Source organism: Archocentrus centrarchus, chromosome 5 (genome assembly GCF_007364275.1).
Source record: "Archocentrus centrarchus isolate MPI-CPG fArcCen1 chromosome 5, fArcCen1, whole genome shotgun sequence".
Lineage (NCBI taxonomy): Eukaryota > Metazoa > Chordata > Actinopteri > Cichliformes > Cichlidae > Archocentrus > Archocentrus centrarchus.
This window is the reverse complement of record NC_044350.1, coordinates 33,792,181-33,817,108: the sequence shown is the minus strand read 5'-3', so window position 1 is coordinate 33,817,108 and position 24,928 is coordinate 33,792,181. Positions and strand designations below refer to the sequence as shown.

The window sequence follows — 24,928 nt, the reverse complement described above, 5'->3', positions numbered from 1 at the left end:
ACCTCCACCACATCAGTCTGATATTTCCTTGAGAATATCACGATCATAACTCAGATTTATTTAGTTTGTGTGTCTTTTCTAAGAGTTTGTGAAGGTGTGATGTGAAAATGAAATATCTGCTTTCTCACAGTGGTTTGGTCCAACTCCAAAAGTTAATCACAGCCACGCTGGGCTGACGTTCCCTTCGGTTAAAATGCAAATCTGTGGATATGTAAACACGCCAAAACAGCTGTGGCTGGAGGTAAACAAACAAACAGAGCAACAAAACACTAAAAACAGAGCGAGGAGGTTCGAGCTAGAATTACTGAGACCCTCCAAAAATACCTGATGCTTCCTTATTTCACAGAAACAGCAGCCTTCTGTTTGCATTTTCTGCCTTGACTGGATTTTAAAACTCCCTGAACTCTCTGGCTCCCGTTCCTTCCCAGATAAGACACCTCAGAAGCCATCATGCAATCAGAGACCTCCACGGTCATGTGACCCGTGGTGGGAATAAACAGAAGAGGGCCGATTCGAACTGATAAAACCTTTATTTCACTTTAAATTGTCTTTTACATTTTGTCCTGTTTATAACATGTAAGGTGAAACTAGAGTTGGAATTTTTTTTAAAAGACATACACAAATCTATTATTACGTCAATAACCAGGGTGGGGGTGGGGGGGGTGGGGTGGGGGTATCGAACGGTGTTTTTTTTTTTGTCATTTTCTCATTTTTATAGGTGTCCTGAAGCTAACTCTAAATTTTCACAACCACGTGCGCGCTAAGCAATAAAACCGTCACAGAAGCAAACTTTTTTTTTTTTTGTTGTTGTTATTTTTGGGTTATTTTTTTTTTTCTTTTTTTAAATTTTAAGCAGAATACTGGTCAGTAAAAACAAAATGATTTCAGATACCAGATATACAGACAGGCTCGGTGCCACATTCACTACTGCATGGGATCATTTTTTCCTTATAAAGCGTAGAATAACTGCCTTTTTGTTCAGCTAACGAGAAAAAGAGCGGCAGGAGGGAGGAATCGGGTTTTTTTCTGCTTTTCAACCTTTGAAACATCAGTGCATGAAAACATGTGTCCCCAGCAAAATAAAATCAAACAAAACATTGAGACATATGACTTTTCTACACCTACAGAGTGGAATGTTGAGATGGTTGATGACAAGGTTATTGTGACACTGAGCGGGGAAGAAAAACGGGATTTCTGGTCTGCTGATCGATAATTCATCAAATTTTGGCCCTAGAGATGGGCGAACTTTTAGCTTCGGAGCACGTACAGTATATTGGGATTAGACGGCAAGAAAAGTGGGAGGAAACCATTCATTTCAGTTGGGGGAAAAAAAAAAAAAAAACGAAGATCAGGAAATGAGCTGGAAAATGTACCGTTAGTTGCTGACTCAGTGTTTCTCTTTCTGATGTAGTGGAAAGATGATCTGAAGATTGCTTTGACACGTACGCACGCACAAACTCTGCGTTCTTGTATAAGCGCTTTGAGTGCTCCATTAGAGTAGAAAAGCACTATATAAGAACCGGTCCATTTACCATCTCACTTCCACACAGGTACCTGCTGTGGACTCTTACCTGTGCAACAGGTGACACTTAAAATAATGTTTCCTTTGTTAACATTTGGATTAATTGTTGAATTCATTTTAAGCTTTTAAGTTGGAAAAAGGCCAAACTTTTCCCACATTATTAGCAGAATACCATGACCAAATCTGACTCCTTTTAATTTTTAAGTCAATTTTAGTAGTAATTTTTTTGCTCGACCTGAACGATCAGGTAACAGGAGCGAAGCCAGGCAGCGAGGAAGCAGTCAGTTTAAGTGTGGGCCCACAGAGGGTACGATTTCTGCTGCAGGAGATTTAAATGGCGACAAATGAAAGCATGCTTTCTTGCTGGTCGATCACGCTGTTCAGCAGCGAGTGGAAACTTGGGACGTGTCTGAACTTGCCCGTGCAAGCAGTGAGGAGGGCGAAGAGGGCGGGGGGAGATGAGGGGTAGGGTGGGGTGGGGGGGTAAGTACCAAAAACTGATCGGGTGAAAAATGCATTAAAGAGCAGCTGACGGCAACGGCTTCAAAAGTTTTCTCTGCAAGCAGGTGTTCAACACACAACATCCTCAAAACCGCTTTGTTTTCCAAAAGACAGATTTACAGGTAAGCTCTAAAAATGTTTTACAATTTTACAGTTTCCAAAAAGCACAAAGATTAGTTTGATCTGTTATACAAACACACAAAAATAATTTAAAATAAGCAACTGCAAAGGTAAATGAACATGTGGTTAAAAACTGAAGGGACAGTAGTACTTGATGTTCAACAGCACCTGACAGGAGGTGGATGTAAGGGAGCGGGCGGGTCCCCGTGGTGGTGGGAAACGCCTACAATGGACTCACACATGAAGGTGGGATGTATGCGCTTTAGCTCTGAATCATTTTCCAAATCATTTTTCTTTTAAACCCAGCACAGGAATTAGAGATTGGTGTTAAAGGAAGCTGCAGGTCCGTGTTAGAGAAACAAAAGCGGTGAGTGTTTGATTACACAGCAGGTGGAGCGCTTTTGGGTTTTCATGTGTGTTTTTGTTTTTAAAGATTTGTCAGTGTCACAATACAGCCTTGTGAGGAGGGCCCTTCTGTATAAACCTCAGCAGAATCGCACTGCTGCCCGAACACACACACACACCCCCCACCCCCAATCCCAGCTCGATATCGATTTTGCCATCAAACGAGGATCTTGGTGGCAAGGTGGAGGAAAAACTAAGCAATCACAGTGTTTGTTGAAAATAAATGGACAGTTTAATAACCTTTTTGTTTGTTTTGTTTAAAGTGGAATAAAACCAGCCATTTTGCCAGTACACTAAGAAAAGCCAAAACAGAAGGAATGGACAACTATATAAATGCATTAACTCGCTAGAGAGAGGAGTGGGGGTGAGGAGGGGAAGGGACTGAGATGCTAGGGAGGAGGAGGAGGGAGGAGGAGGAGGAGTGAGGGAAAAATGGAATGAAGGAAGAGAAAGATTCAACCAGGAGGGTGAAAACGGGCGAATGTGGGCTCTAACAGACGTTCGTTCATTTGGTGGTTGTGGATAAAAACCCTCTCTGCGTGCTCTAAGACTAGACTGGCCAGCGCCTTTAGTCTGCCGGCCTGCATTGGAGTGCTGTGATCGAGGGAGGGTGGTGGGGATGGATTAATGGTGGGGTGAAGGAGTAGTTTTTTTTTCCCTCCCCTCATATCTGTTTTTAATATTTGTCTGAAGGTCAGGTACTATTCATGCTGCTGGTTATACAGAAGGGAAGTCGGGAGGCTGGGACTGAAAAAGTGGGACGAGGGAATGAACGGGCTGTTTATGTGTACGAAGAGGAGGAAGTAGAGAAGAAAGAGGAAGAGAGATAAAAGGAGGAGGAGGAAGAGGAGGAAGAAGAGTGTGGGGATGGGTTAACAGTGAAGTGCGCTCTAGTTTTCTCCATCGCCGGCCTCACCCTCATCTCCCTGGTTTTCCGATGTCCACAGCTGCAGAGAGAGAGAGAGAGAGAGAGAAACGTTTCAGTGTCGTCTTCCAGACCACGAGGCAAAAAGGAAGGTTCGAGCATCCTCAAACGCTCAGCGTGAGCGTCTCTAACGAGTGTTTCATGATGCTGTGGAGATATTTTTGGTACTTTCTCCTCATCTGCCTTTATTTTCAGCATCCAACTCCACTTCCCAGAAAGCTTTTCAACAACCGGGAGTGAATATGCTGCAGCAAAATAGCTTGGATATAAATATGCAAGAGGGAATGCAAGGGTCCTGACTCAAAGCAACTTAGGGGCAGAAATTAATTCTTAGCAGTCTCGTTATTATGGTCATAGAAATGTGTGTCACGTTCCCCACGTGAGTAATAACAGTTCAAGGACAAAAAAAATACATATATATCAGAAAAAGCAGCAGCATTAATGACTGAAGGCAAAAACATTTACCTCTGAATGTTTTGGCTGCCACACGTTGCTCTAAAGTTACACTTAAAGCTTCTGGGAAGGACTACAGCATCAGTGCTCATTCAGGTATTCATTAATTAATCAAAATAAAGGAGGGGTTAACACACACCAACACCGGCTACAGCTGATGACCAATCGATAACAGAAGAGCCATTCCCAAATGTAAAGACCAACCTGCTGCGGTTTTCATTATTTGTTATAAATATGCTGCTACAGTGGTGGATCATCTAATTAAACATGGCCAAAGTTTCAAATAATGAGGTCAGCATGGGTACGAGCTCAGGCTTCAGACTGCTCTGAACAGCGTTTCACACAGTTTCTCCCTGTATGATGTCAAAGAGCCTGAGAGCACAGAAGCCCCACCCACCTTCTGTTCAAACCTTCTGTTTGCACGGGGCAGCCAATAGTAAAAAATGTGGCTTTTTTTTTTTTTTTTCCCCAAGAGAATGACCTGAAGAGCCCGGCATACAGCAAATAAAGATTATTTTGAATGGTGAAACGTGCAAAGTTAATTTAGTAAAGCCCGGGTATTGCTAATTGTGATATTAGTGAACCAGTGAAATTCTTAGCCTGGTGCAACAGTACCTCAGCGCGGCACAGTGCCGGGTGATCAACCACTGGCTAGAACCCTGAATAGGTAGCAAGCCGTTTTAATGTTGTGGCTGATATGTGTATTAATTAATACACATAAGAATAGGCAGGGATGTAGGATCAGGGATGCGCTGACCCAAAAGCTCAGCAGGATATCTGTGACAATGAGCTGATCCACTTGCATCACTTCTGTTTACTTCTCAATGTGAAAGCAGCAGCTAGCAGCCGTGCTAACAGCCCAGTGACTCATTTTGAACCAAAATGTAGTGAGGGCTAATCAATGAGATCAATATCCATACCTAAAAAAAAAATTAAAATCCCCCGCCGTATTTATCCTAAGCCTGGTCTCATTTATGAATTCACTAATAACAAGAACTCAGTAAATGTATTTAGTAAAGATTAACTTGGGAAAGCTGTTCGGGGGAGTCTGATATTGTCTTAAAATAAAAGTTACCCCCCGGCTCCTCCTCACAGCGAGGAAAACCGCGGATTAATGCTGGTACTGAAACACATCGGCAGATCGAATAATGATCCGAACTAGAAAAGCTGGATCGGTGCATCCCTAACAGGGACGTCTCTTTTTTGTTTTTTTCCACATCAACTGAAGTTTAAAAGAGAACACAAACATTGTTGTATGTGTAGTAATAAACACACAAGCATTTCTATATCTACAAGCTTACAGACCGATCTGTAACAAACAGTAATGTTTAAAGGTTGCTGCACGTGAGTGACAAACAATTCGAGTCGACATATTTTTCTAATCATCAGTATCGTGCTGGCAGGTAGCACTGAATTAATGCAGCCTGAGAGTCTGTGATCATGGTAATATGATTAATCAGTCATCTACACTGTTGTTCTTCGCCATCAGATCCTGGCACAAGAAAAGAGAATAGAGTAAAACCTTGGCAAGTGGCTGCAAGCTGCGTACAGCTGCTGTGTTCTCGGCTGTTGGCTGACACAAATAAAAAAACTGAACTTAATGGCAGCTGGAGCTGAGAGACCGACGTGAACTCGGATTCTTGAACTGCTCCGACCATATCCAGTGTCAATCCTGGTATAACCATGGCTTTGTATCTATGAGTGACTTCACATTTAGATTTTACACTCTAAAGCCAGACGTTGTGCCACTCACTTATATGTATCCCCTCTACAGCATCTGTAATGTTTTAGAGGGGATCCAAGGCTGAAACTCAATCAGATTTAGGATACAAAACAGTAACAACAGGTGTTCCCAGGTATGCTTACAGTGAGGTTGTCCCTTAGTAGCTGCATGATCAGCGTGCTGTCTTTGTACGAGTCCTCGTTCAAGGTGTCGAGCTCGGCGATTGCCTCGTCAAATGCCTGCAGGAAGAAGTTCACTCGTTAGTTTTCTTCTAAAAGCGTGCTCTCACTCAGACAAGGTGTTTCTACTTTTACCCCCATACCTGTTTTTAACAAACAAAACCATATTTAAGTTAGTTATACAGCAAATACAGGTTTAAAGTGCAGACTCTGAGTTGCAGTTTCATTCATATCCAAAATAGGGGACAGCTCTTTGACATGAAACCCAGTCTCTGTCAGCGTAAGTGGACAGCTGACTCAAAGGTGCTGTATGGACGAGTGTGAGCCATTTCTCGGTTATTTCTTGGATCAATTAGTAAAAGGTCTGCAGTCGCCAAGTGTGACATTTCAAAACTGTTGCTATGAACATGTGATCAAAGCAGCTCTCAAATGAAGCAGAAATCCATTGAAAGAGCTGAAACATGAACCAAGAGCTCGATATGTTCTGAAAAAACAAATAATCATCATCGAGCGGGAAAAAGGTCTACATGTCCACAGCAGATGATAGTGGTGGACGGTCACAGTCAATGGCAAAGAAACAAAAACTTTCACATCATCAAGCCAAGTACAGAAAACTCTCCAGAAGGCAGACATTTCATTATCCCAGTCTGCAATAAGGAAACGACTGCAAAGGAGAAAACAGACGGTTTGCAACAAGGTGCAAACGAATCCTCTGCAGTACGCAGCAGATACACGACCAGCTGCAGAGATCATGGACGAGGAGTCGTTTGAGCCTCATGCTCACTGTCTAATGATGAAATATGTCACTCTGAGGCCAGTTCAGGAGCGGTATAACCGTCCCACAGGCAGAGAGAGAAAAGCATAAAGAATGCTTGGAACAGCTTTCTGCTCAGATTCAGCCAAATGCAGCAAAGTTCGAAAAGGTATACTTAACGACACACAATGAGCGGACAATGACCCAAAGCACACGGCAAAAGCAACTCAGGAGAAAGAAAGGAAAGGCCTGGCAAAGCATCATAAAGGAGGAGTCCATCAGTTCCAGCTTCATTTTATGTATTATTAATTTTATGTAATGTGTTAATGAGTGTAAAATGACTGTAATTCATCAAACATTAATTCAATCAGCTGAAAGGCTGCGCTTTAACTGCATCCTGATGATTTCATTTCAAAATAAATGTGGAGTACAGAGCCAGAAGTCTGTGCAGCAAACGGCTGTTAATGCCGGGGAGGAAGAGCTCGGCAGCTGGCGACACACTGCTCCGTGTGTCTTATGACCGCCCGTCTAATCTGTGTTACAACAAAACGTGCAAATTCAGTGTTCTTACACGAGTACATAAAGTGTTAAGGACCCACCTGCTTGGCCAAAGAGCAGGCCTGCTCGGGCGAGTTGAGGATTTCGTAGAAGAAGACGGAGAAGTTGAGGGCTAGACCCAGCCGGATGGGGTGTGTTGGCTGCATTTCCTTCTTGCTGATGTCGAAGGCATCCTGGTAGGCCAACTGAGAGTTCTCCACCGTATCTTTACCAAACATATATAACCAGTTATCACCTGCTGCATGAAAAGATATAACGAAGACTTGCCATGATTACTTACTCTTCTTTGAGTCTCCAGAGGCCACCTCTGACAGGTATCTAAAGTAGTCTCCTTTCATTTTGAGGTAGAACACCTTGCTCTCCGCTTGAGATGCGTTGGGAATGAGGAATTTGTCGAGCAGACTCTGAAACAGACAGATGACAAAGAGGGTGAAAAAAATGAATCATCATACAGGACGGCAATATTTTGTATTTATACAGCAGAGGCAGAGTAAACAGACACCTTGATTACAGAGGATTTTAATAATATTTGTCTCTCTATTTGGACCACTGCCTTTGCTAGAGCCAAACATTTAATGACTACAAACACCATTACCAGCAGCTGAAGAGTAAACACCCAAACCCCAATTATTCTCATTTAAATGACTCTCCCATCCTACACATTTAAATAACGGATGGAGGCACTCCTTTGGCAGTCACTAACAGCATCAAGCTGCCAGATGCTTCTTTACAAGTGCTTGTTGAATAGCTTTAGAAATCCACTACCCCCCACACCTTTCCAAAGTGGGATTACTGGTAATGGTATCTGACCATTTCCTTATGGATACCTGTGCTGCTGCTAAGCTAGCGTCCCACTTTTCCAGGTGTGTGTGTGTGTGTCTGTGTGTGTGTGAAGGCCAGTCAAGAACCACTAAAAAGTTGGATCCTTCTGATTATACCAAATGTCTACTTCTGTCAAAACCAGCACTTTGGCAAATTTGGATCCATTTCATTTTTTAAGACGCCCCCTACGCCCCTCACATATGCTGTCATGTACTGTACTGGGTGGATGCTCAAAGTTTGAATAATGAGGTTAGTGTTCGGACAGGTAATCCATGTAAACCAAAAGCTCAGGCTTCTCATAATGCTCAGCTTCACTTTTTTTCTACTCTCAGCTCTGTGTGATCTCAATAAGAGTGGTTATCCCCAGCACACCACGGCCTGAGAGCACAGAAGCCCTGCCCACCCCATGTTCAGACCTTCTATTTATGAGAAGCAGCCAATCAGCAGGAGGAGGGGAAGCGGGCTAGAACAGCTTGAGTCAGAAAGAGGATGACCTGAGGGGCTGCACCGAGGCCCAGTGTAAAATAAATAAGGATTATTTTCAGCTGGAAATCCTGCAAAGCTTATCTTGTAAAGAACGAGGAAAAAATGTGGAACTGGAAATGGGAGCGGTGGTTCTATTTGATTATCTTTCCTGTATCATCACATATATAAGATTCAGCTTCATCCCGCTTAGCGCCTCGGCACACCTGATTAATGCGTTTCAAAAGGAGGGAGTCACCAACTTCCAGCATGTGTGTCATTCTGGTTCATAGCGCTGATGCTGTCCTCATCTGATCGTTTAAAGAAGGGTTTTACCCTGACCATGTGATCAGCTCTCACTTTACCCCAGAGCCTCTCCTCACTGAGACCAGCTTTGTTTCAGTGATTACATTGAGTCTGTTTTAATCTGCTGACTCCAGTAACCTGTCCTGGGAGCGTCATGTAGAGATGATACCGGGGCAGTGGCCATTTTAACTTCAGTCACTTAAACTGAGTGCTTTGACTTCTGAGTGACTGAAGAAATGTCGGCGTTTGAGCCTGAGTGCAAATGAAGACTGATCTGACTCGTATCTAGTTCCTGTAAAAGGAAAATTAGTCACAAAACTGGGGGTGGGGGTGCTTGTTGAGGTGGTTTTCCTTCTGGCGCCCAACAAAAATAAAATGAAGCAGTGAATGAATAAGTTCAGCATCAAAAGTAGCTCTGAAAACAAAGAATCGCGTCATTTTTAAACCCCCGTGGTTTTGGTTCATTACTTCAAAGTTTAAACATTTATTCAGCATTTACACTAAATTAAAGACAGATAACGGCCACTGTTTACTCTGCTCTTTCCCGTCCTTTGTCACATCTGTGTGAACACCTCAGCACCATAAATTTACAGATCGATCAGCTTTCATTGTTATAAATCTGAGCCACGCATATATTCAGAGCTACCGTTCCTGTACTGTGTTTCTTTAACCAGTGTGCTTCTCACTGGTTGATGTAGATTAAAAGTTTAGCATGTGGCCATGCCTTCCAGTATACACCTTTCTGTGTGTGCTAGCAATGACTGAATCTGAAACGAACAGCAGAGGGAGCTCGTAGTTTCGCAGCAGCAGAAAGACTGTGCTGGTTGTTTTCCCAAATCGGACACCAGGAATTTCCCACCCTATCAGGGCTAGGATTTTTGGGAATCCAAGTATGCACGATACCTCAGGCCCTGGTATTTACACACTTCTGACCAAGTATCACAATTAATAGCTTGTGTTTTTCGTCCTGATGTGGCTGTGTCATGTCCAAATGAAATATTCTTGCTATGCTTCTTTGTCTATCAATGACTTTGCACCAGGTGAGTGAGCGTTCTGTCCATTCCTCATTTCAAGTTTGCAGTACACCTGTCCACCTCCCACAGCAGCTGCTAATGCATAATATCCACGTATCATTTTAGCGACAAATATATTTATTTTTAAGTGTACAACAAAACGCTGCTCTTGGAGAGCAAGTATAATTTATATTGGGGAAAACGGAGTGTAATTTTTTGCTTCCTGGTCTGATCCATTGGTGAGCTGTTCTAGATCAGGGTTACTGACATATTTTTCTGATGCATCAAAGCGTTCTCCTTCCAAGCTTCCTGCTGCTTTAAGGACAGCATGTCTCCACCCATCCCTTTCTCCCTTCATTCCTACAGCACCACATCACTGCGGAGGCTTGAAGATGGTTTGACCTTGAAGATATTATTAGCAGTCTGCTCATGCACTAAAAAATTTGAGCTGGTTTGACCTTGAGCAATTTGTGTTCTAGCCTAGTCAGGACCTGACAGTGAGATGGTTGTTCATGAGGTCTAAGTCATATTTATGGCTGTTTCCCAAAACACTTTTTAACAGCTTCTTTACAGTCGACACTTGAGCTGCTGAGTGAGCTTTTTATTTATACAGTACATTTGACCCAAAGTACTTTCCAGTTACATATTACCTATTATTTTAATAACAAATACACTTATGCACAAATATGTTAATACACTTGAGGTATATTAACATTCCAAGTCTCTGGGAAAAAAGAAAAAAAAAAAAGTCTAATTTGAGCCTTTCAGGTCACTTCAGGTTGAGTCACAATTACTGTGATTTCCTTCAGCCATCCTTTCTCTGAAGCCCACGCTGACGATAAACTCTGAGGTGGAGCGTGTTGCAAAACGACTCACTTTGGGAAACTGAACCTTTTTTCTTACATCTTAAGTCACCACAGTTCTGACTGTGTAACAGTTTCTTCCTGCATCTTTAGCAGCACCGTGTCTAAAACACTTGATTAGATGAATATACAGGCCAGTGAAACGTTTGGACACACACACACACACACACACACACACACACACACTCTGAATGGGTGAGTGTGTCCAAACCTTTGACTGGTACTGAATCAACTACTGCCTTACAGCCAATAGACTGGTCGACTCTTTCTGGTTCAGGGCATCCAGAGTAAAACCTGCGGTGAATAAGGGAGCAGCTGAAAGCAGCTTCCATCTGTTTGTTCTTTCAGAGGTGGCAAACGGACTGCTGTTCATCTGATTCGTTCATAATATCCAGCCTGCTGGTTTTGTGTGGTTTCAAACCGAAATGACCCTGAACATGCACTCTTCTGTGACTGCATCCACTGATATCCTCATGTGGGGAATTTGCCTGCAAATATACTATAAGAATATGGGCCAGTTATTTGTGTCTAATAAGAGTGGGCAATGTGGCTTTAAAATTATGATATTTAAAGAAAATTTGTGATAATATTTCTGACGATGTAGAAGAAAAAAAAACATACTGAATGTTTATCGATGCTTGCAGGCAGCAGCATTTATAAATATAATGAAAGCTACAGGCACTTCCTACTTTGAATCTACCAAAACAAGGTGCCAGCAGCAGCATTATAGTGTAATAATTATTTTATATCCAGTGACGATGCATAAATCAAATGTAAGCACAAATGCAGATAAAGTAAAAGTATAACGTAACCCTTTAATTTAACAATATCTAAAGTAACTTAACCTTGTAACTGTTCTCAACAATATCATCACAAAATAAAAAGTATTTTCTACGTGGGACGCTGAATCTTGGGTCGAGCTTTTGAACCAGCTCCTTAAAGCCGGGTTTTTCCACCGTGTAACCGCGTCGGTCATTTCCATCCACCGTTTGCTCTTCCTGTGGAGCGCAACTCGGGAGAGGCTCCAGCAAAGCTCGATTGAGCTATTCGTTTACATTTGGGTTGAACGTCACCTCATCGCAGCCGTCCTAGCCTAGATGTACTCGACCGTATGGTTTTACCTCAAGTGGCAAAACACGTTCGTTGTTTCTACTTTCAGTTTTCTTGCACATTTTGCAAAGTGCTGCACGTTGCTGGAACTTGTTAAAGCAGCTCCCTATTTAGGTACCCAATCATCTTGCTCTTAGAGACGCCTGGGTTTGCCTCCTTGCTGCACTTCAGGGAACGGCATTGCTACAGCAATGATATCCTGATATGACATTATTATATCACAAAAACATTTATAGCGCTATTGTCATAGATGATATGATATGGCACAACCCTAGTGCCTACAGCATTAAATCAGCACATTAAGGGCCATCACTCTTGTTATGAACATTCCTAAGACACTTCACTGCAATGACAACTCAAACTGAAATCCTTCACATCAGCAACACACCCGCACTAACACAAAAATCCACAGGACTGGAAATTATAAAGAGGCCATTACTGAGGCTGAAAGAAGAACTGTTGTAAGAAGTGCAAATTTTTCTACTTTTGACAACAGTGTCTAGGAAATCATGGAGAACCTTTGCAGTTCTCAGATGTTCTAACAGTATTAGCAATCTTGACTTTGTGAGTGCCTTTCTCTGAGAAACACTACATGGTTCTCTGGGCTTACGCAGGAACACAGTGTCTTCCAGTCGTGGATCAAGAGCATTAAAAGAGGGAAACTCACAGTGAGAGATATACAGCTGCCTGGTTTAACTTTCAAAACTTTCTACACAAGGTCATAAAAATAAAGCCAAATTTACAGTGAAGCTGGTAAAGTCATTTAAGTTAATGCTGTCTATCCAAATATTACAAGAGCACCAAGATACTCCTCAGGTGCTGCAGTGACTGCACAGAACAGCTCACTACGGCATTACTGTGAAATATGTATTACTTTAACTTGGGCAACATAACATCAACAAAGGAAAAGGTCACGACTTTGAGACTCCATTGCAGCGTTACTTAGACCTCTCACAATGATTATGTCTTTCATTTTGTTTTAATGGATTAAACAAGAAGACCGTCCAGGTGAGATCCAAAAAGGGACTCAGTGCTGAGATGATTGCTGAGCGTAGACACCGTCACTACAACTTGGCACCGCAGTATTAACAGACCTGCTGATGGGCAAACTGTTAGATTCATCTAACGACAGAGGGGAAAGAAAAGTTAACACATGCTTTAACCTGCACACACACTCAGTCCACCTTCCCCCTTAGAGCGCACACATGGCTCGCTGTTTCTTTTACAGAAAGTGAGCACAAATAAAATTAATCAAACGTGCCAAAGTGGGGCAGCAAAGCAAAAAAAAAACTGAGAAGAAAATTAAAGCTTTGTTTGGCAGCTCTCTCAACAGCTGCCAGCTACATTATTACCATCTCCACAAGTAACACCATGTGACTGCCAGAAGGGATCAACTACAGTGTGCCTTCCTTCACCATCTTGTGCTTTCTCCACTGCATAAGTATTCCCATTCCCTCCATCCAGCATCGCACCCATCCACTTTCAATCCTCTCTCACTGTTCCTTCACAGCTTCCCCCCCGCCTGATCTTTCCCACTCCTGTTCATACCAGCACGTCATTGCAGATTTCTTGAAGTTCACCCTCGATCTTCACGCGGTAATCACGGGCCATCTGCTGTTTCTTCTCATTCCCCTCCGTCTTCTGCTCGATGCTGGAGATGACGCGCCAGGATGAACGGCGGGCCCCCACCTAATAGCAAAAACAATATGATCCAGAAGTGGCGTTAATAGACAGTTAATAGACAGCATAAATACAACTGAGATACACAATGAGTGTGACTGACTAAAGAGCCAATCGAAACTTGTTTGCCTTACTCTGAACTGCAGGTTCCGATTTTATTAAGAGCTGTAACTGACAGCAGGCAGATAATTATTTATGGAAATTTTTTAATTTATACTTTTAATAACTTAGAATAATGATAAGACTAACATTTTCTCCAAAATTGCACCTGATTAGCAGCATTTTATCTACAATCAAACGAGAGTTAATTTTAGGATGTCTAAGGTTTACTTTGGGTCACGGTGGATCTCAGGTAAAGGCACAGAGTGTGTATTACCTTGATATGTCAGATTTGAGGCTAATAAATGCAGAACTTAAATTGCTTTAAAGCACGGCAGCAGAAAAAGGAGAATATTTCTGAACTGACTGGATTTATATGCAGATGAGCAGAGCTACAAAAACAAGCAAAAGCACACGGCTGAACTGGCGAGTGTGTGAAGACGACGATACAAGCACAGCTCACTGATTACATACTGCATGTTGATTCACATAAGAAATCGTTGTACAAATCATCACAATTTGTTTATAGTGATTTACATGTTACACTGCAGACTGCAACAAAGCAGAGCAGCCACACACATCGTGGTGTGTATTTGCTCTTCTGAAGAGGTGAACATCAGGCTGCAGCACAGGCTGAGATCTGCACACTGGAAGCTGAATGTGAAGCAGATGCCGATTACCCGTCAATTAATGTGTGCATGTGAGTAACCACGATTAGAAATACAAGTATTCAGTGTTGATTTTGGGTAGTTTTAGTTACATACTTGGACATAAGCACATGCAACAAATCGGCAATACACAGGGCCATTTCTGTAAGGTTGTTCTAAAGTTGTTGTTGTGAAATTACAACACATTTCCTGTTCATTACAACATTAACAGCTGAATGAGTCCCACTTTAAGCTCAAATGGGAATAGTGAAAATAAATCACATGAATACTGCCAATACATTTTCAATTAAACTTTTCATTTTATTTATCCCAGTCTCACTGCCATGTATTATTTTACTGATGAATACCTTTTCTGGGCTTGTAACTCAGGAATATTTTGAACTAAATTAACCGTGAAACCAGACACAAAATGTACCTGGACTGGATTGTTATATGAGGTAATGTGTTATTTCCTTTGAACTAAACACATGAAGACCATCCACTTTGTTTCAGCTACTGTTGGTACAAGAAAAATCAACTGAGTGCTCCTCGGTGCAGATAAGCTTTAAGAAAAACAGAGCAGCAGAGCTGGAAAACCTCAGGCTGCTCTTACATAATTTGTGCTTCAAACTTCAAAATCTTTACAGAAAAAAAATAAAAAACACTAAATCCAAAAAGCACAGCTAGGAACAGTCTAGCACTGAGCGAGGTGGCATTTTAAGAAGCGGTGCTTCCTAAGATAGGATAAACTATACTGAACTATCAAAAAATATTCTGCTACTTTTACAGTAAATGTTTCCACAGAAATATGTGGCAGTGATTTGAGGAAAAACAGAGGGAAATAGCTGCCACTAGCTGCAATAAATGCATTTTTATCAGCGGGATATGAAAGCACTCTTTCTGCTTTTAAGATGGTATGGGGTCAAAGGACACTTTCCTTATTGTGGTGACAAACTAAAGCCTGGATGTGGTTACATTTTGTAAAACTTTTTTTCTTTTTTACTTAATTTGTGCTGCTCCTACATGCTGTGTGCTGGAAAACACCCCAACATCAGCTACACTTTCCCTCAGTTTTAATTAAAAGGGGTTTGTGGTGAACAAAGGTCTTTTTCCTTTTAATTAGGGCTATCATCACGGATTTTCACTTCAAAAGAATTCATAATGCTAGTAGTGTGATATCTCCAGGAAATTTGGAGAAAAAAAAAGCAATTTGTCAAACTCATGCATTGATTTCTGTTACTGTGTAATTATTGTGTTATTGTGTATGGATTTATATCGCAGTTATCGCGAAGCTACTTATCTGGATCATAAATCATCCACCCATTTTCTTCCACTGATTCAATTCAGGATCGCGATGAGGGGGCTGAGAGGCAGGGGACACCCTGTACAGGGCGCCAGTCAGAGAGACAACCAGTCACACCTATGGGTAATTTAGAATCACCAATTAACCTAACCCCAGTAACTGCATGTCTTTGGACTGTGGGAGGAAGGCGGAGTACCCGGAGGAAACCCACACAGACATGGGGGGAAGGAGGGGGGGGGGGGGGGGGGGGGGGGGGGGGTGTCTGAAGATGAGCAAAGAGCTGCAGGTTCAGGACCCCTGTAATATTAACTTCTTGTAAAAAGTAAAAGTTCCACCTTTTAAAATGACATATTCCTACTAATTTCAATTTCAGTACAAATTTCAGTAATAAGATGGATAGCGTACCACGTTCTTGTAGGCGACAGAGAGCAGGTTGCGTTCCTCGTTGCTGAGCTCTGCGCCCTGCTCCGTCACAGCCTTCATGGCAGCCGCCATGTCGTCGTAGCGCTCGGCCTGCTCTGCCAGCTTGGCTTTCTGCACCAGGTCGCTCTTATCCATCTTTTAGACTGCAAGAAGAGCAGAGTTAGGACTTCAGCATCTAAGCTCTCCATCTGCGACCAGAAATGGGCAGCAAAACAATACAGAGACAGGAAGCTTGTGAGAAAAAGGTGTGGAAATCTCACAGGGCTTTTAATAAGAGTGGGACATATTGAAGAAGCTGAAACAAACAGCAGTGATAGAATATTAGTCGCGAGTGCCACTTTGTTAAAAAAACAAAACAAAAATGGAACATGTAAAAAAGATGATCAACCCACTACCAAAGATAATCCATATCATCTCTCTCAGTGCAGCTAACATCACATAGAAGAGTGCCAGCTGGCAAACACTTAATAACACTTCAGAAAATGTCAAAACCTCAATTGCAGCGAAATGGCTGTTATTTCATCCCTGAGGGCTTTTCTGCTCTCCAGATGAATCTGTAGGTCTAAGTAGGCCACATTGGCGCCTTTTATATCTACACCATCACACTTTAAACTTGCCACAATGAGCTTTAAGCATTTAAGCTTTACACATTTAAACTGCTACTGAAAACGTGACCATACATCACAGCAACAGTAAAATCTTTTCATACAAACACATTTATACACAGAGCTGATTTAGCTGCTAGATTTTTAGCTCTGTCACCAGCTTTCCACCACAGGGAAATTCAAAACTACCCCTCTGTTCAGTTTTAGCATCCTTGGAGCTTACCTGACCTCTGACCTCGCTGTGGAAGAGTGTTTCCCTATGGAGGGCAGAAAAGGTATAAGCTATGATAAGTACCACAAGCAGAGGACTTTTATTTACTGTAGCTCTTTCTACATTTTCTGCCATAAATTAAACCACATTATAAATCTTATGATTTATGCAGGATGTTTTAGTGGCAGATCTGATTATATTCAATTAAAATTATTTCAAATTTATTCTCACCCAAGTTATGGTCTAATAAAAAGAGTATTACTGTCAATAATAATAATAATACACATATTTGAATGACTCAGTTATTCTGAGCTGAACACTAGCTTTTATGTCACTTGCTTCGTCTTTAAATAAAGGAGCAGGTTGTAAAGCATTTTTAGATCTGGTGCCTATAAAACATCTTTAGCACGCTGTTGGACCTTTTCATGTGTTTTTCCAACAATGACTCACTGCAGATATAATTAGGCTTTGCTGTCAACAAATCCAATATCTGCATTTCACCCCATCAAGTCAGCTTATAGTTGACACAATTTTGGCAACAATTTCAGTCTGGAATTATCTGTATCAACATTTCAAATCAGCACACACCTATTTCTCCCTTACTGTTCTTTTTTCCCCAACATTCTCAAACTGTGGCATGTTTCTGTGGTTAGTAATTTTCTGGTAACTGCCACAGTTTCATCAGAGAGAGATTACCATTAGAGGAAATTTGTTTTAAGGCTGTCTGGAAATATTTTTGAATTCTCCTGTTTGCTACAAAGTGACTTTAGAATCACCAATTAACCTAACCCCAGTACCTGTATGTCTTTGGATTACATATGAGGGGAAAAGCAGCTTTCAGTATTTGGTGTTTTGACATGAGATTGGATAAAACAATTAGGATCTGCACCTAAAAAGAACAGGTTCATTAATTTCATTAGTAACACCGATGTTTAGCTACCATTTCAGGTCAAAATGGCTGTAGTGAAAAAAGGTGTATTTCGCCGTTTAATTAAGAAAAAAAAAAAAAAAAGCTGCTTCAACTCTGGGTTGCTGGTGGGTTTCCTTTGCATTCACTTTCTTAAGTTCATGGACAGATTTCCTAAGAATCCCCTGGTCCAATTCAAAAGTCATTATTTCATTGCAGAACCAAACCACGATACCACCACCAAGGTTGTTGTGCTAGAACACAACACAGTTCAAGTCAACTATGAGACAGTTTTCTTTTCTCCTCCTTTATTGGTCTGAAAAAACAGACTTTCTGGTTTTTCCACGTGGTCTTTAGGAAACTCCAGACAGCAGCAGCGCCCTTTTAGGAGAGCAGCAGCTTCCTCCTTGCAGCCCAATGAGGAACAACGTAAACCACTGTTGGTCAGTATTCTCCTGATGGTGGACTCTTGACCATTAACATTAAGCAAAGAAAAAGACGACTCTGGTAGCCTACAAGTTACCCTGGGTTCCTTTCTGACTTGCCAGACGGTTAAACTCATTGTTTTATATTGAGCTTTGTTGATTGACAAGCTACAAAGCTCAATCATACTCCTAACAATGACCTTCAAGACTGTTGATCAGTGAAGTCTAAACTTGATATCTGTGACCTGTTCCAGCCGGATAAGCAAGAACTCCTGATTTGTTTTTGCAACGATCCCATACTGAACATAAAACGATGGATCGAGCTCCTGGGTCTGAAAGGTGCAGCCAAGGCTGAAGTCCCTTAAACCTGCATTCCTTCTAATGAACACGAGATCGCGACTGCTCCAGCTGCAAAAGGGACAGCTGTGTGAATTGCCTTTCAGCTACGCTAATCTGTGATTTCAGTTTAGGTTATCCATCACTAGTTACAAGACTTATTGAACAAAGCATGATATTAATTTTGCAAATTATTGCCCCCACTGGAGTCAAAAGGGTGTCTTGGCAGGATTCTAGCCAGCGGCTGATCGCCCGGCGCTGTGTCGGACTGAGAATTTCACCAACTCAAAGATCCTCATTCTTAATATAAAACTGGACACCCACACCGTGCTGACATCCCACTGAAATCACCCGACTCCAATTTAACCTTCAAATGAACTGCTAATCCAACAGGTTCACATACTGACATACAAAAACATGTAGACTAGTTTGAATCTTTCCCTTAATAAATGACCCGGTGTATTATTTCTCTTTTTTAAAACTAGCTTCTATGTGCAAAAAAGTGATGATTCGTATGGATCCTGATGATTTATGAAAAATTTTATAAAACTCCAACTCTTTTTTTTTTTTCTTCGTGCAACTGCATGTCCATTAGATTTTGAATAAAGCCATAAAAAATACACTTTTCATACAGCAAGTTTAGCAATCCTCCTTTCAGTTATACAAGGCATTATGTCATTTTGTTTTTCCCCAGCAGCGGCTCTCACTTCTTCAGGCCAGCCGTGCTGCTAAACTGCAACTGGTGCAGCACATGACAGCAGCTGCTGTGTTCACTGTGTCTTCTATCTAAACCAATAACTCCTTCAAAGGTCCAGGTAACCTGGACTGTTTAAGGAGCATTTTTAATCCACTTTCACATTGGGAATGGCACTATTTTAAGCACAATTATAAAGGATAATTGAGGTTGTAAAGATGTGTCCTTTACTGCTCACCTGATTGATGCTCACCTGAACTATGTGTATTAAAAGCATAACCTTGGTTGGTCAACATTTTGTGACCTTTTTTCCCCCTAAATCAATTATTTTAAACACGTAACAGTTTGCCTCACTGCCACCAGAGGGCACTGAGGGATTCATGGTAACTAACACACCTTCATTTAATGGATGGATACTTTTACTCGCCATATTTAAACGTGATTGTTCAGTTAAGACTTTAATAATATCCTTAAATTAATCCAGTCAGATCAGCATGCAGATTTGTTTGCATGCTCAGTCATTTCATTTTAATTGTTTATGCTTGTGAGCTGCTGATAATTATTGAAAAATCAATCACGTGTCGCAAGAAGGTTGGGCAAGAGGACAATATTTGTTGTAAGGTCATTATGGTCAATGTTGTAAATGTGTAAGAGATGGTTTTATGAAGCTCCCCTGTATTCTAGATTGGCAAAATAAATAAATAACTGTAATTTTTTCCATGTGAAGAAAATGTAAACTGTAAACCTCACACCAGACAAATGGATTAGGGCTGCAACTATCGATTATTTTAAGCATTCTATCAATTACTCTATTGATTACTCGAGTAATCGAATAAATACTTTTTTTCATATTAACAGTTCATCTGCATATTTTAACTTCTGTACTGCAGTTTTTCCCTGTGTGAAACAAACAGGGTGGATGGAGCAGCTACAAAGTTTTCTTTTCATCACTTGATGATCAGCTGGTTGATGAAGGACCTCCAGCTGTTTCCCAGTACAGGTTTAATGGTGGTTACAGGGAGAAAAGCTTCCTTTGGATGGTAGAAAAACGTTTCCTTTCGCTCCACCTGAGCTCACCGTCTCTACAGAGGCTCCGCCTCTTTGTGCATGTGAAGACAGACTGCACGTAAAACTGCTGCCTTCTGCTGTTGTGTTATCAGTGTTTTTGTTGAAAAACTGGGGGCTACAAGAGCGTAATGTTGTAATGCTTTGTATTCACAAGCATCCTCCTAAATATGTTTCTACTGCAGGTCTATATTTAGTCACTAATCAGGGATTAAAGTATAAAAAATATTTTGATGGGGAAGGGGTCCTTCCGGTACCAAACGATCGCTAGTGCTAACAGCGGTACTCGCTATCAATATGTCTGCGATTATAGAGATCTGTTCTGGGAGCTGAAGTAGAGAAAAAAATAACAGATGAAATTCTCAGCACAGCGAGCACCACACACCAACACAGCAGAGAGCGGTGGAGCTGTGGAATAACATGTCAGCGATGATCCACTCAGTGTTAAAGGGAATCCGTCTCAGCGACGGAGAAGTTTTTAGAATCTGAGGGGTTTTTTTGAATGCCTGATCTACACTCCAGCCCAGTAGGTGGCGGTAAGGCAGCTCAAAGCTGGTTTTCCCACCGCCATTAAACCCACAAGAAGAAGACGACTGTAATGCAGCTAACGTGGGTGAAACTTTTCACTTGCATGGAAATCTGAGCGCCGCAGATTTTAAACGAAGCATCGAAGCAACAAATTTGCTCCGAGGATTTTTTCTTATAATCGAATTATTCGAGTTACTCGAGGAATCGTTGCAGCCCTAAAATGGATTGATCTGACTTCATCTGATCATTCACAATTAAGCTGTGCTCATGCTGCCACTCCTATGCTTCTGCTGGGTAATTAAAGGCCTCTTGGGAGGGAGGGCACCAACAGCAGATATCGAGCGCTAATTCCAAGGCTAAAAAGCTGAAATCAATTATCTGCTGATACTGAGCACAGTTCCATTAGTTAGAAAAAAAAAAAAGAGGGCGAGACCATTAGGCAACAGGATCATTATAAATTCAGAGACCCATTCAATCCATTATCAAGACACTTGTTGAGGGGGAAAAAAAAATTGTGATCCCTTTAGATTCACCATCGCTTTGCTGAGGTTGACACATGGGAAATATAGCCATAATTAATTTATATTGGCAAAACCCCCATCATATTAGCTGCCATATATTCTGATGACTATATGACAGCTGATGTTTTTAAGTGTGAAGTCCAGATCAGTGACTTTTTCCCGTTTTTAATATAAGCATGTGTTCAAACAATGTCAGTGGAGCTGCAACAGTCTGCAGAATGGGATAGGGCTGCTTAATCAAGACAAAACTAATAATCGTGATTGTTTTGGTTAATAACTGATCTTGATTCATAATTATTATTTAACCAACATGCACAACAAGCATTTATAACAGAATTTGCTGAACTTTAAATGTAATTTTTTAAAAAAAAGAAAAGGTTGACTTGGTCGGGGGGACGGGGTCATCTTGTAGGGAGCTGGACTTAAGACTAGTGGATGTTTTTCACTGGGTAAATGCCAGTCTCTGCCAGCCTGTAGTTTCTAGATGGCTAAGACTGTTGAAAGGAAGAGGAAGCCCAGGGAGCACCAGATTTGCACATTTCAGAAGACCTTCATGGTGAGCTGAAGCCGATGACCAACCAATACCTTGGTGGCATGCCAGCAAAAGCTTACCGGGTTAGAGAGACAGACCCTGCATACAACAAAAGGTTCACCTGCACAAGCCTTTCAGCGCTTTTATGGCTTCATGACCCAAAATCTCTCTCAGTCGTCTTGGTTTAAGCTGAACTAAACTGAGTGAGTTTGGGCTTTCAGGCTGAGGCAAAAAGAAAAAAAGGTGTGTTTGATTTATAATACAAGACAAATCGGGAGCTTCATAACAAAAAAAAAAAAAAAAAAAAAAAAAAAAAAAGATTTTTATCCTAATTATGGTGTGTCACAATTGAACACCAAAAGTGAGATAAAAATTTGATTTAATTGCTCTGCCCTTGGTCACATTTTGGTGGCTTTTGTATAGCAGACTTGCAATTTTTGTGGCTCCCCGGGCAACTCTTACTCAGCTTGAGTATTTGTTGAGCAGGGTTTGGCAAGCTGAAGTCCACCATTCAGGTGCTAGATGTTGGTGAACCTACACGTACTACAGGGAAGCAACTTTTTTTGATGATGGGACATCAGAACACAGACTGCATTAGTGGTTACTGGCTGTAATTTTGTTAGTGTGTTTAATACATTTTTTTTACACTAAACACACTCAAAAACATGACTGAACATAATATTAAAAGTAATGTTAACTTCATAATCCATCAAAATTGGATTTAAGGCACCAGTTTAGCTCACTGGGTTGAGCCGGCGACCACATGCCGTGGCCCAGGTTTTGCTGCGTTGTCTTGCCCCATTCACTCGCCCTGCTTTCCTGTCTAATCTTCACTGTGCTCTATAATAAAGACAACAAGGCCCAAAAAGTAAATTAAAAAAAAAAAACAGATATCCTTAAACATCTTCTCATGTTTTATATTGTACACTAAAGAGCTAAACGTTTGCACTGTCTGGACAAAAAAGTAATCTAAAAACAACCTTGGCTCTGGGGGATTGTAATGAGAATTAAACACCATTTCTGATAATTTACAGACAATTTTATTAACGTTTTAATTGAAAATAAAGCAAAACTCATGAATACAGCAGTTTTGTTCTTAAGTTGGGAGATGTGAGGGCCACTTCTGTACCATATTTCAAACATGCTGCATTACTCTGAAATAGCTGGCTTTATAGAGATAGTGTTTGATTCTGTGTAGAAATAATATTCCCTCCAAAAACATCATAACTAATTATTTTTTTATATTAAAAAAAAAAGGGTAGAAATGATGTAATGGTTGCACTACCTACAAACACTAAAACGGGGGCTACGCCTCATTTTAATTGTCAGGTCTGTCGTGCATTGTTGTAATTCACACAGCTGTGTTATGACATATTAGCATCCTGGAGTTAGCATTAGGTAAAATGCCGCTGGTCGCGATTACAAGCGCATTAATGACGCATTAGTTCACCGCAATAGCGAGCCATACATCGGCTTGAAATTGATCCAACTTTGTCCCAGCTACAATCGTCTGGCACACCACCAACATGCTCTGCATTTGCCGAGCTGTTATCGAACCACCTAGCTAACAATTAAGGTTAAAAAATGGGGGACACCATCTTCAGCGGCGGACCGACACACACGCCCAAGCGTGTAAAATCCATCGACAAAACAGGATTTGACATGGACGTTTTTTTTTTTTTCTTTTTTTTCAAAACGGCCACGGGGCACAAATACTGAGGTAACAGCGCTGAGTCGGCCTGCTAACAGCTACGCCCTCCTTGTCGCATTCCCCTGCGGAATTTTAAGATGGAGAGCTAGATTACCGCCAGCTAGCATGGCAGCTAAACGTCACAGCACGGCTGCTCACGGGCTTTAACGGTTAGCCTAGCACGCTAAGGGAACCTGACCCAGTTCAGTCTGAACGGCGAGGAGCTTACACCAAACTGGTAGCCAAATCATCTAGGTGGTTAATTATGGAATCAGTTCTGTTTCTTCACGATCCAAAATGAGCTAAATAAAGTGGAAAGATTTTTCAATTCAAGTCGTATTTGAGGGGAGACTCCCAAGGAATATGGAGGGTGGGTTAGCTTCCATATCATTTCACTACGCCATGACGGAGCTCGGTTAACGACAGTCCACAACCGTTACGTTGTTTCCAGTCTATTCTGCGAAAAATGAGGCCAGACACGACGATCATCCTATTTCAGGCAGCTTCTGCGGACTAGTGTGTCGCTAACCGCGGCGCCATGCAGCTAGCTCTGGCTGCTAAAATGTCTGAGCTCTCGCGACGGCTGGGGCTGCTAAGCTGTCAAAATGGCCAAACTTGGTACCGCTTCTCTCCCCCCCACCCCCCCTTACACGGGACCGCGGATCGCGCATGCATCGATCGCATTCTGGGCCTTCAAAATTAAAGATCAGTGGTATACTAACTGCACGAAGAGCAGAGGCAACCAACTCCCAGGTGTTTTATGGGTTATTTCTCGTTATCCGGCCACATTCTCGGCCTAAATCCTCGCCCCCAGCCCCAGACCACAATAGGCACCTTCCGCCGCAGAGGCAGGCAATGGGGCCACCACTCGGACTGCTGCTCTCCACGAAAGACTGTGTTTACACTGTCTGTAAGACGATAATCGAGTAATATGCAGGTGAACTCACATTTAAGATGTACTAGGAATCCCGATTTTATTCTCTCAACGATGTGAGTTTGTCAAGCCGTCCTCCGCTCGCTGCTCAGGGTATTCAGGGCAGTACCACTTCCGCCTGCTCTGACACTTCCGCTTCCTCTAAACCCCACCCCTCCCCCCGCCAGTATCCACGGCAACCGCGCCAGGGGGTTTCCTAAGCATCTTGCGAGGGGCTTTGACGTCAGGAGGGCCATGGCAACCGCTACAGGATGACGTGCGTCGGTCTCCGTGGCAACTGTCTCCATGAGGCCGCTGCTGTCGTATCTGAGTTCGCCATCGTGTCAGCTGACACAGCTCTGTGTGGGTTACACTGATTTATTTTTTAATTTTTTTATTTTCAAGCATGTATACTTCATAACAAGGAGCCCTGTGCCTCCTACTGCACCACCCACACTACAGCAGATCATCAGGTATACAGTCCATCAACTTTTAATATATAATTCCCACACACAAGATCAAAAAGACACGCGAAAACAGAAATAGCAAGATGAAGGCTATGTTTAAGTTCAGTATTATTGTCATATACAGGTAACAATGGCACATCGCTACAGCAATGAAATTCTTAGACCC

General features: G+C 41.8%; 1 protein-coding gene across 1 annotated transcript; it reads right to left on the bottom strand.

The window, feature by feature from the left end:
* Positions 1 to 790: 790 nt before the first annotated feature.
* Positions 791 to 24,484, bottom strand: ywhaba (tyrosine 3-monooxygenase/tryptophan 5-monooxygenase activation protein, beta polypeptide a). Its single transcript, XM_030730247.1, has 7 exons — positions 24,330 to 24,484; positions 15,851 to 16,011; positions 13,265 to 13,405; positions 7,421 to 7,544; positions 7,182 to 7,345; positions 5,793 to 5,888; positions 791 to 3,495 (listed from the first exon to the last, which is right to left on the bottom strand). Exons 2-7 carry the CDS (start codon positions 16,001 to 16,003, stop codon positions 3,439 to 3,441), a joined length of 735 nt encoding a protein of 244 aa, XP_030586107.1. The 5' UTR covers positions 16,004 to 16,011; positions 24,330 to 24,484; the 3' UTR covers positions 791 to 3,438.
* Positions 24,485 to 24,928: the final 444 nt, after the last annotated feature.